The sequence below is a fragment of the Monodon monoceros genome, unplaced genomic scaffold (genome assembly GCF_005190385.1).
Source record: "Monodon monoceros isolate NGI ecotype Baffin Bay Population unplaced genomic scaffold, NGI_Narwhal_1 Super_Scaffold_2, whole genome shotgun sequence".
In the NCBI taxonomy this organism is placed as follows: Eukaryota; Metazoa; Chordata; class Mammalia; order Artiodactyla; family Monodontidae; genus Monodon; species Monodon monoceros.
In genome coordinates, this window is record NW_021703776.1 from 92992308 (window position 1) to 93005005 (window position 12698).

The 12698-nt window shown below is 46.3% G+C and overlaps 2 gene segments (V, D, J or C); both read left to right on the forward strand.

The window, feature by feature from the left end:
- The first annotated feature begins 551 nt into the window (after positions 1-551).
- Positions 552-1132, forward strand: LOC114901386. The segment is given in 2 exon segments: positions 552-600; positions 729-1132. Coding segments are annotated over 2 exon segments (453 nt in total).
- A 3164-nt stretch (positions 1133-4296) lies between these two features.
- LOC114901387 lies at positions 4297-4816 on the forward strand. The segment is given in 2 exon segments: positions 4297-4345; positions 4431-4816. Coding segments are annotated over 2 exon segments (435 nt in total).
- The last annotated feature ends 7882 nt before the right edge of the window (positions 4817-12698 follow it).

Genomic DNA, 12698 nt, shown 5'->3' on the forward strand with positions numbered 1-12698 from the left:
GCGCTGATGGGGTTGACAGGCACCCAGGAGAGGGCAGCTTAAGGGAACCTTGGCTACATGCCTGCATCAGGGGCCCTGGTTGAGTTCACTGAGTGGTCCCAGGACAGGAGGAGCGAGCACAGCCTTCTCACTGCTCAGGGAAGTGGAGATGCATCTTGAGCCCCAGGATGTGCCAAGCAGGCGTCTCCGGGAGACTGCAAAGGAAGTGGAGGGTGAAGGGGTGGGGATGGCTGGGGAGGACTGGGTGATTGTTATCAGGCAGGGGCAGGCAGAGGAGAACAAGTGTGTCGTGGGCACGCGGGGATGTGGCGATGGTACTCATCTCACGCCCACCCTTTGCCGAGGGGCTGTGCAGGTCAGGGAATGGCATAGAGTAGCTGGCCTGGGTCCTGCCAAGGGGTGCAGTGGACCAGAAGACAGCCTGCAGAGACATCAGGGCAGTGACATCATGGGAAAATCTCCTACCAGGGAAACAGGAGGTTCAGCTCTTTAGACCACTCACCCCCGGACACCCGCCCCGAGCTAGGAGTTGTTTGGTTCCTGACGCTGCCATGGACTCCAGGCTCCTCTGCTGTGTGACTCTTTGTCTCCTGGGAGCAGGTGAGTCCTGGGCACAGTGTGGAAGCTTCTGATATGCCTTCGCCATCCCGAGATACAAGCCGATGAGAGCTGCAGCAGGGGGCTTCCCAGCGCTCTGCCCTCAGCTTCCTTCTGTCTCCCCGCAACAGGCCCGGTGGATTCTGGAGTCACCTTGACCCCCAAATACGTGATCAAATCAAGACAACAGCAAGAGACACTGAGATGTTCCCCTGTCTCTGGACGCCTCTCTGTGTCCTGGTACCAACAGGCCCTGGGCCAGGGCCATCAGTTCCCAGCTGAGTATTACAGAGGGGAAGAGAGAGGAGAAGGAAACATCCTAGATAGATTCTCAGGCCAACAATTCAGTGACTCTAGCTCTGAGCCTGACTTGAGCTCCTTGGAGCTGACCGAGGCGGCCCTGTATCTCTGTGCCAGCAGCCAAGACGCAGCCCTGCATGAACAGCTGCCTCTGGTACAAAAACATTCCTGCCCCAGCTCAGGAAGTGGCCGTGAGGGCGTTGACTGCCAGCCAACCCCTCCCAGGCCCTGGTAAAGCAGACAGCCTTTCGCAGGTATTATTTCTTTGATATGTATGAATGCTCCCAAAGAGCATGCATAATAAATATTATTTTACCTGTTTGTATATCTGAGGAGGAGTGTCTTGCCCAGATCTCCTATTTCATAACTGTCAGAGCAAGGAAGCAGACTCAAGTCTGTCCTCAACACCTGTGGTCCCTGCCCTATAGAACAGTCCCCCCATAGAACAAATATGTGTGTGTGTGTGTGTGTGTGTGTGTGTGTATGTATATATATATATATGTATATATACATAATTTAAGGGAGTTGGCTCACATTGTTTTTAAGGCTGATACGTCTAAAATCTGCAGCTGGGCTGGTGGTACTAGAGATCCAGGGAGAGCTGATGTTTAAGTTCAGAGGCTGTTAGGCAGAAGGAGCCGATGTTCCAGTGGAGGCCATCAGCTGGACAATTCTCTCTTACCTGGGAAGATTAGGCTTTCTGTTCTATTCATGTCTTCAACTGATGGGATGTGGCCCACCTACATTATGGAAAGTCATCTGCTTTACTAGCTAAAATGTTAATCTAGTCTAATATTAAAGTCTACCTATTCACATGTTAATCTCTTCCAAAAACACCCTAACAGGAACACCCCGAATAGTGTTTAACTAAATACTTGTGGCCCAGCCAAGTTGACATATTACATTAGCCATCGCACCATCTTCCAAGGTTGCATAAAAATTTAGTAAGCGTGAAGTACCTGGCACATAACAGAACTCTGCATTTCTTGACTCCCTTTGCTACTCTCTGACAGCCTCTTCCACCGTTTCCCAGGGGCAAAGTTAGAGATGGACATATTTTGCCTGTAGTTGAGGACTTCAGCAGTCACAGAAAGGTGAATATTTATGCCCGATGATTCATTACGTGAAATTAACCAGAGCATGTAATACACATCCCTCATCAGGCATTTTTAAATCAAATTTATTGACAGATGAATGATAGTTAAGCCTTGAACAACGTGCAGTTTAGCAGAGGCTAGGGGCTCTGAGCCACCCCCAAGCCCACAGTCAAAAATTTACATATAACTTCACACTTGAATGTCCGTATCCGCGGTTCTGCATCTGAAAATTCAACTAACTACAGATCCTGCAGTACTGTAGTATGTATTTATTAAAAAGTGGACCCACGCAGTTCAAACCTGTGTTGTTCAAGGATTAACTGTATATACAATAATCATTACACACTTTATAATTGACAGGTCAATGGTTTTGCTCAATATATACGTATATACCCGTGTAATATCTACCCTATTAAGATATAGAAACATTTCCATCTCCCAGAAAGTTCCTTCATGCCCCTTTCCCATGTCCCTGTCCATCCCTGAAAACCAAATAAATGATTTCTGTTACTATAGATTCGTTTTGCTCAGGCATCTTTTTAGTGAAAATTTAAGGTCTCTAACCATTGAAACAATTCCCCTTTAGCACAGAGCTAAATATTTAAGACAGGTGCTACTGGAAAGTGTTATGGTTAAAAAAAGTGCTTGAAATCATGTGATACACAATATCCACTTCAGGGACAATCCTCGCTGGGGATGGAAAGTTTGATAAAATAACCATCAAAAGGTCTTGCCAGGTGGTAGAGGCTGTTTTTATAAAATTTATTCACTTTTAGAAATTTCTTTTCTCATGCACCCATTCCCAGAAATCATTTTATAATGATATTTTGATAAGAAGTCATCATCTCCCAGGAAATTATTTTGAGATCCCATGAGACACACACAGAGCAAGGCTTCATGTTCACACACTGTGTGCTGGGCTGTGCAGACAACAGGCAGTAGCAATTTCGGTGAGAGATCATTTCACGTCAGGAGAAGGGTTCCCTTGGCTTTTACCCCCAGTATCCAAGACACAGGCCTTGATCTGGAAGGTCCCCCTTTCTGTTCTGGCCTTGCCTGTGCACCGGTCTCCCATGCTGTGTGTCCTTCTGTCTCCTGGACTAGGGATGTCTGAGCACAGATGTGGAACCACTCCGCTTGCCAGGCCCCAGATCAAGGCTTCTTGTTGTGGTTACATCAGGATCCTTCTTTGCTTCTGACTTTAGTTTCTGTGTCTTTCTCTCCCAGACCCCAGGAATGCCGAGTCACCAAGACCCCAGACATGTGGTCACGCTCAAGGGAAACCAGCACATCAGGCAGTACCCACAGGCCCAAAATCATGTACTCAGGACCAGCTATATAATTTGCAGGGCCCGTGATTCTAAACTTATTTAGAATGAATATCACGGCAGCAGGACATGGCAGCAAGTACGGGGTCCTTCTCAGTGTGGGGTTATGTGCAACAAGGTACAGTTTGGGGCTCTATGATATTTGTGACTCAATTAATGACAGATGCTACACCAGGAGGTATTCCCCATGGAATGGATGTCTCAGGTAAAAACAGAGCATCTTTCATTTACCCTGGAGTCTGCCACCTCTCACCCCGTCCCTCCCACGTCTGTATTCCTCTGTGCTAACATGTCATCTGCGGTGCTGGGCAACCATCTCTCCACAAAAGAAGGTCGGTCATAGGCGTGATGTGGCTCTGCTGCTGCTAGATGTCCCCTCCTGACACAGGAAGCACGTGCTCAGGTGACCAGGAAGGAGTTGCAGCTGCCCCTGTCGGTGAATTGACGAGAAATAGAGCCAAACGACTCCTCAAATGTTGATGAGCCTGAGGTTGGGAAACCAGATACCAGAAGAATCACTGTAGGTGGAAGGACAGGACCAGGACTGTGATGAATTAAACAAAGTAGAAACAGACACTTGAAGAGTATTTGGGATGCATGAGTCATAAAGGGCAGCAGGAAGCCATAAGGATTTTCCCCGAAATTCAAAACTAGATAAATGAAACCAATATACATATTAATGAAGAATTATCTCTGGGATAAAATACACATAAAGTTACAAGGTGTTTTACAGAAAAGTTAACAAAACTTGTAAGACAGGCATCCATTCAGAGGAACGCGTTCTTCCTGTTCTGAGCTGTTCACTGGAGGTTCATGTTTCATTTCAGCCTCTGGGGGAAGGGGCGTGGCCCCCTGTGACGGGTTGGCTCTGGGGCCAGGCAGGGACAGTGACACCTCAGAATGACTCCCTGGAGAGCCCCTCTGCCCTCTCCTCAACACACAGAAGACCCCTCTGCCTGCCCGCCTGCCCTGCCATGGGCACCAGCCTCCTGTGCTGTGTGACCTTCTGTCTCCTGCAGGCAGGTGAGTCCCGGGAAGGGTCCCTTTCGGGGCCCCGGCACCAAGCGTGTCCCCTGTATCTGCAGCATCAGCTTCTCCTTCTCCACAGGTCCAGGGAATGCTGGTGTCACTCAGGACCCAAAATTCCGGGTCCTGAGGACAGGACAGAGCACGACCCTGAAATGTGCCCAGGATCTGGACCACAACTATACGTACTGGTACCGACAAGACCTGGGACACGGGCTGAGGCTGATCCATTACTCAACTGCCACTGGCACCACCAACAAAGGAGACGTCCCCAGCGGGTACAGCGTCTCCAGATCAAACCTCGAGAACTTCCCTCTCACGCTGGTGGCTGCCACCCACTCCCAGACATCTGTGTACCTCTGCGCCAGCAGTCACTCCACGACACTGCACGGCCACCTCCTCTCTGCACAAAAAGGCAGGGGAGGCCCTGCACCCCGGGACTCAGCAGAGCCCCTTGCAGGCTCCTAGCACCTGGAGCCTTGGAGCCCTGGGTGCCAGGTGCCTGCAGTGTGACCCTCAGTGTGTGGTCTCGGCCGGCCCAGACCTGACTCCATGGCCTTGCAGATGTGTGCCCACCATCACTCTTTGTCTTTCCTCTGCAGCTGCCCTGTGAGCAGAAAGATGCTGCCCCAGCTCTGACTCCTAGCCATAAGCCTGAGTCTGAGGCCTCCAGGAGGGAACGTTATTGGTAAATCACATACATCTAGATCCTCTTGTCCATCCCCAGGCACCTCACTTCTGTTTCTCTGGAAGGTTCTCCCCCAGACTGGCCCTTACGTGCTCTCTGCTCTTTCCTGCCTTTCCCTGGCGGGGCAGGTCTTCCCACCTCCATGATCTCAGATTTCCGGCCCTCTCTACTCCAGCCAGGCTGCTCCTGCCTCATCTGGGTCATGTCCCGTCCCATCTAAGAGACGTCAAAAGCTACTTCCTCTGCAGTGGACACAGACCATTCCTTTTGTTGTGATTAACTCCTGCCCATGTTCCTGTTCAAGGTCCCACTGGGTGGTCAGGCAATTCTGGGCACACCTGTTTCCCAGGAGAATTGTGAACACGGCCGGGGTGTCTCTGTTCGAGCTTTTCCAGGTCCGGACTATGAACTTTCCCCTTGTTACTGTGGACTACGCCTCCTGCCTACTCATAAGCGGGCCTCCGTCTTCTGTGTGTGTGTGTGTGATGATTACAAGTATGTTCTTCCTTACTGTCCCCAACTTCTGTCCCCACAGGTCACACAGGAGCTGGACTGTCCCAGTCCCCCAGGCACAGGGTCACAGGTAGGGGCCAAGCTGTAGCTCTCAGGTGTGACCCAATTTCTGGTCATGTTTCCCTTTATTGGACTGACAGACACTGGGGCAGGGCCCAGAGCTTTTGATTTACTTTCAAAACAGGGATGCACCAGAGGCATCGGGGATGCCTAATGATTGGCTCTCTGCTGAGAGGCCTGAGGGCTCATACTCGCATCTAAAGATCCAGCCAGTGGAGCCTGGGGACTCAGCCGTGTATCCCTGTGCCAGCAGCTTAATCAAACGGTGTCACACAGTCGCTTCCTTCTTGTTCACAGACCTCATCCTTCTCTCTCCTTGCAGTTCCTAGAGACCTTAAATAGGCTGTTTTTTGCTTTCCATTCACCAAAAAAAAAAAAAGAGGTTGATTTGGACATCAGCTGTTCTTTGGATAGAAAGAGACCACAGGTTAACTCCTGAAATACTGTGGCTGTAAATGTTGGTGGATAGAAATCATTATGGCTCCTGTGTTCTAGGAGTCCCAGGGCCAGCTCAGTGCTCCAAGGCAAGGACCCAAAGTCCCGGACATAACAGTCTTCCATGGGTCCTTCGGGGGCCTGCCCAAATACGTGGCTTTGGCTGCCTGTCTGTGCAGTGAGCAGAATCTCCTCTGTGCTTGTGGCTGGCATCTGGAAAGTTTTCAACTACCTCCTGGGGCATACTCTTTCTTCTAAAGCCTCTTCTGTCCCTGTCACATTGGAAGTTTTCCACAACATAGCATCAAGACTCTCTTCCTCTTCCTGTTTTATTTTTTTATTTTTATTTTTTGCGGTACGCGGGCCTCTCGCTGTTGTGGCCTCTCCCGTTGCGGAGCACAGGCTCCAGACACGCAGGCTCAGCGGCCATGGCTCACGGGTCCAGCCGCTCCGCGGCATGTGGGATCCTCCCGGACCGGGGCACGAACCCGTGTCCCCCTCATCGGCAGGCGGACTCTCAACCACTGCACCACTAGGGAAATCCTCTCTTCCTGTTTTAAGTAAAGTTCTTACTACTTTTGTGCCAGTTAATTGACAAACACAATGTTGAAAACAATAAGACTTCATTTCCTCTGCCTCATTTCAGCAGCCCACTTTATTTTGTTTTCATGTTTTCACTGCCCCAGTCCCGACAGGTACACTAGAGCATACTTTTACAACCTCTCCAGTTTCATCTTGATTCCCTGAGTAAATCTGTTCTCGAGAGACTGTTTTATTTCATGCCCTAGACTTTCAATTTGAAATAATTTCCCTGAAACCTTTACCTTATTTTCTAATGCCCCTATCCCTTTTTATATATTTGCTATATTATATATTGTTATAGATATTCATTGTAAGCATAAACACCTATATTGTAAATAACATCTTCCATCCATCTGTGGGCGAAGCTGCGGTTTGAATGTATGAAATCTAAGGCCCTGGTCAGAGTGGATATGATTATGGATCATGTCTTCTGGGAGTCCTAAGAGATAACCCAGCTCCGAGACTGGGATTGAATGTCACGGCCATGGTAGAGGCTCCCTGAGCCTTGCATAGCAGGTAAGGGGAGTGACAGTTGCCCCAAATCCACTTATCAGAAATTGTAGTGGCTCTGTACAACAAATTTCTTTCCCCAGGGAGTGAACATCCATGGGAGGGAGTTTTCCTGGTCTTTAATTGCGGCACCAGCAAAGCTCCCCTTGCTCTGTTGCCCTGTGCCTCTGGGGAGTGAGGAGAGCCAGGGCACACATGGGAATTCCCTACTCTTGGAATCCCATTCCAAGGACTCCCTTTCTAGATTTCATCTTCAATTTTTTTTTCCATTTTTTTCCCCATTTTTGCCACATGAGCCTGGCAGATTCAGCCTCCTTATAATACTATTTTGTACCGATGTTTTCACATCTCCTAACTCCTCTGCTTCTTCCAGAATCATCTCTTCCCTCCCTGCTGCTCAAATCAGCAGATGCACATTGTACAAGTTTTCATTTAGCGGAGACTGTCCCTTGCTGGTCTTAATCCCATCCATCCTTATTTCCCCATCAGATACTGTTTCCTCCATGATTGCTTAATGCCTTGTAAGATGTTCTTATTTTTCTTACATTCCAGTTTTACTTTTTATTCGTACACATTTGACCCCATCTCGAAGGTAATTTCATTACCTTCCCAGTCCTTTGCTAATCTATATTTTGGAGTTAACATTGGTTGTCTTTTATTTTTCTTCAGCATTTTTCTTTATCTTTTGTAATGAAGGTAAAAGAACCTCCTTACACTTCAAGGTCTGTGTTTTTCTTCCTACTTTGAACATTAGTTTAAAGTAAACATAGTTTAACTAAACATTAGTTCCTTTAATTTCTCCCATTCTATCCCTCTCCCTTTCAGAAGATAATTTTAAGGGGGAAGAACTCAGTTGGCCTATAACTGGCAGACAATGTGATAGTGGTTGAGCAGAATGAGGGCGGCCTATTAAGCATGATAAATCAACGGAATAGTTTGGGTTAGAACTGGTGTTGGGATTAGCGTTGAAGGAAGTTGAGCATAAAAGGTGATCGTGCAGACACTTCCAGCACCCCTTGGGCCACTGCAGAAGAAACAGTGATGAAACTTCAGGTATTGGCCACAAGATGGCACTATGGCGCCACCGAGATCTAAGGGGCTCGGGGCAGAGTCTGGGAGAGCAGCCTGGGAGGAAAAGGGTTAAGAAAAACTTAGGCGTGGATCCACTACTCGACAGCTGTTGAAGAAGTTTTCAGTTATTGCCAAACTACCTACAGCTATGGAAGAAGTGGGAGGCCCCTCTAAACTGTAATGAGATCCACAGTTGAAGGATTTGGGCGAAGCAGCCTTGATGTCAGGGGCAGGTGCAAACAAGGAGCAACTGTGTCAGAGGAATATGGGAAACCCAGGGGGTGGAGTGCACCCAAAAGTCAGTGCGTCGCAGCCCTACTCCACCTCCCCTGCAGGCAAGCTAAGCAACATCTAGGAGAGGAGACGCTGACCTCACCTGAGCCAAGTCACAGGGGGATCCTCCTGGGGCGGGGAGAATCTGCAGGGGTAGGGGGAGTGACATCTCAGGCAACCCCACCTGGCCATTGGAGAAGAGCCCCCCAGCTCCCTCTCTCAGGCCTGTGGAACAGAGCATTTAGTGGGGACGGCTCTCTTCTCGCCCTCACCCTGCCATGACCCCCAACCTCTTTTGTGTGATTCTTTGTCTGCTGGTGGCGGGTGAGTTCGGAACTCAGCTGAAACCTCTGCTGTGGGTTTGCAGAGCCCCAGCTCCAAGGCTTTCCCTTTCCTTTGCAGATCCACGTTACTCATTGAGCCTTGTCTTTACTGTGTGTCTGCCTCTTCAGCAGGTCCCATGGATGCAGCAGTCACCCAGAAGCCAAGATACCATATTATACGAGCAGGAAACAAGATGGTCCTGGATTGTTCTCAGCATATGAACCATTTGGGAATGTTCTGGTATCGGCAAGATCTGGGACAGGGGCCGAGGCTGATCCATTATTCAAATGGCGTCGGTAGCACTGGCGAAGGGGATGTCACGGAGGGGTACAGTGTCTCCCGAAACAAGAATGAACATTTCCCCCTGACCCTGGAGCCGGCCAGCACCAAACAGACCTCCCTGTACCTCTGTGCCAGCAGTGAATCCACAGCACGGCACGGTCAGCTGCTCTCCGCACAAAAAAGCTCAGCCACAGGCGTGAGGTGGACACTCCTTCCTGAGGCCATGTCTCACCAGGGGAGAAAAACTGCTCTTTCTGAAGCTCTCACCAGACTAGTGTGAACTGAGGTCCATCAGCGTGAGGGGTGTGAGTGTGAGTGTGTGTGTGTGTTTGTGAGTGTGTGTATGTGCGCGCTCTACTTTGAAAAGACACATGACCCCAATGTTCACTGCAGCACTACTTACAATAGCCAAGACATGGACGCAACCTAAATGTCCACTGACAGCTGAATGGATAAAGAAGATGTGGTGCATATACACAATGGAGTATTACTCAACAATTTAAAAAAGTGAAATGATGTCATTTGCAGCAATATGGATAGACTTAGAGATTATCATGCAAAGTGAAGTCAGACAGAGAAAGACAAATATCGTATGATATCACTTATACGTGGAATCTAAAAAAGGATATAAATGAACTTATTTACAAAACAGAACTATAACACACCATTGTAAAGCAATTATACTCCAATAAAGGTGTATAAAAAAAAAACTCAACAGAAATAGACTCACAGACATGGAAAACAAACTTATGGTTACCAGAGGGGATAGGAGGGTTGGGGGGGGCAGGGATAAATTAAGAGTTTGGGATTAACATATACACACTACTATGTATAGAATAAACAACAAGCACTTACTGTACAGCACGGGGAACTATATGCAATGTCTTGTAATAACCTATAATGGAAAAGAATCTGAAAGAGATGATATGTATGCATATATAACTGAATCAGTTTGCTGAACACCTGAAGCTAACACAACACTGTACATTAATGATACTTCAATTTAAAAATGGTTAGAAAAAGTAAATGCAAATAGCACTTAGTGTTACGTCACTCAATTCAGAATATTCTGGTAATTGAATAAAGCAGAAGGACAGCAGCATCTAACATGAAATTTATATTTCACTTCCTTTTTCAGCGCAGAACTAAGCAGAAAGCAGCCGTGCAGCTTTAAATTCCCTGAGCGATCTGGGGCTCTCCAAGCTTGAAACTGTTACACAAAGGTGCCTGGGGCTCATTGAATACCAAGCAAGAATTCTTTGGAGAAAAACAATTTTCAGTAACAAATTATGAAACACGTAAGTAAACAAACCACTTAGGGGAAATGTGAGTAGATGCATCAAACAGCAGCATTCAACCCTGAGATGATCAACTGTAGAATTATCAAAAGAAAGATGACAAACTAAGTCTCTCCTGTGGGCACAGGGCAGTAGTTTGCATCTTCTGAGGTTATGAGGTCTTTTGAGGTCACTGAGAACTTCTCACGTTCTCAATATTTTATGCCTGTGACTGTTCTCTTCTCTTATTTGTGTGTGATTCATTTCTAAGTTGAACTACATGCATAAAATTGTATATGATTCCCATCTTTTAGGCAATTTGTAAATTAAGAAAGAACCTCATTTTTATCATCCCTTTGGCTTGGATTAAAATCGATGAGCTTTTCAATTTTTTTTTTTCTTGCAAAATATTACAAAATGGTATTGGCAACAATTTATTCTCCCCCAGCCTGTATCCCTCCTCGGCTTCTTACGGGTGGAAGTCCATACACAAGAGCAGGGTTTCTTCACGTGGGATCCAGTAAGTCCAAGTCTGGGGGTCCATAGTTGGGCTTCACAGGAAGGGCAAACCCCATGTGCTGCTCACCCCTTGAGCTGCTGTGCCATGTACACCCTGGGTTGGGGGAGCGCTGGCTGACCCAGGACCTGATTACAGACAAGGGAGCAGGCTGCTCGCTGGGCAAAAACTGAACTCACTAATTGGCCAATCTGCTGAAAGTCTAAATGGTGAAACTGACGAATGACCAATTTTGCCAAATTATGGCGTTTACAGCAGGTCAGGATGCTTGGAATGATTTCAACAGACTTTGAGGATTTTTTTTTTTTTGAAGTTTTTGTTTGGCTACAGCTTTCCTTCAGCCATTGATCCTCAGCTATTTCTGAGCAAACTTGTCAGTCCAGCTTATTTTGAGGTCAAATTTGGATGTTGTACACTCCAGTCACTGAGAACTTCTCATGTTCTCAATATTTGATGCATGGAATTGTTCCTGTCTTGTGTGTGGTTCGTTTCTAAGGTGGACTACATGGAACACACGCAATGAAATTGTATGTGACTCCCATCTAATTGTTTATTAATGTGTAATTGTTTATTAATGTTTTAGTCATACTTTATTTAAGGTGTAAATAGGGAGAAAAATGCTCAAATTAATACACATATTGCTTGGTAAATTTTTTTTTTTTTTGCTTGGTAAATTTTGACAAAGGCCTACACCAGTGCAACCATGACCGAAATCAAGATAAAGAACATTTCCACCACCCGAGAAAATTTCCTCATGCCTCTTCCCAGTCAGCTTACTTCCCAGAGCTATAACCACTTTTCTGACTTTTATGACTATAGTTTTGTCTATTCTTGAACTTCATACAAGTGGAACCACACAGGAAATACTCTGTTTTATTGACTTCTTGTTCTCAAAATTATTATTTCTGAAATGTACTCATATTGTGTTTATCAGTACTTTTTTCTTTATAATACTGAGTCGTATTCCATTGTATATCACAATTTGTTTATCCATCCTCCTATAGATGGATGACTAGGTTGCTCCAGTTTTCAACTATTATGAATAAAACTGCACTGAATATCCTTGTACAAGTCTTTGTGGGTAAAAGCATTCCTTTCTCTTAGGTATAAACATGAGTAGAACTATGGATTCACGGGGTAGAGGCATATTTGTCTTTATTAGAAGCAGTTGAATAGTTTTCCAAAGTGGCTGCACCAATTTACAACACCAAGGGGTGGGGGTTCCCTTGACCCCCCGTTCACACCAACATCTGGTGTTCTTTTTATCGTTAGCCATTCTATTGGGTTTGTAGCGGTGTCTCATTTACACTTCACTGATCAGTAATGATATTTACTTTTTTCATATCTTCCTATCTCCTCTTATAAGGTGCCTGCTTTGGAATTCGTCTATCTTTAAAAATCAGGTTGTCTTTATATTATTGATTTGTAAGGGATATTTTAATATTCTAGATAGGAGTCTTTTGACCATTAAATAGGCTGAGTTGGTCTTCGCCCACAGTGGGTTGCCTTTTCACTTTTTTAATGTTGACTTTGGTTAATTGAAGATTTAAATTTTTATAAAGTCTAAATTAACAGCTTTTTCTTTTACACTTGGTGCTCTTTGCATCCTGTTTGCCTACCCCAAAGTTATGAGCCTTTTCTTTCTATTTCTTGCTCCACTGCTTCACTTTAATAACATCATCCCTTGTTCCTTGCCATCAGCTGGAAAGGACCCACCTCCAAGTTCATGAGTTAATTCATCCCACTCTGCCCACAGCTTCCTATCCTCCCACACCTGTTCTTTGGCATTACCAGGATCTCCTATCCATTGGTAACTAT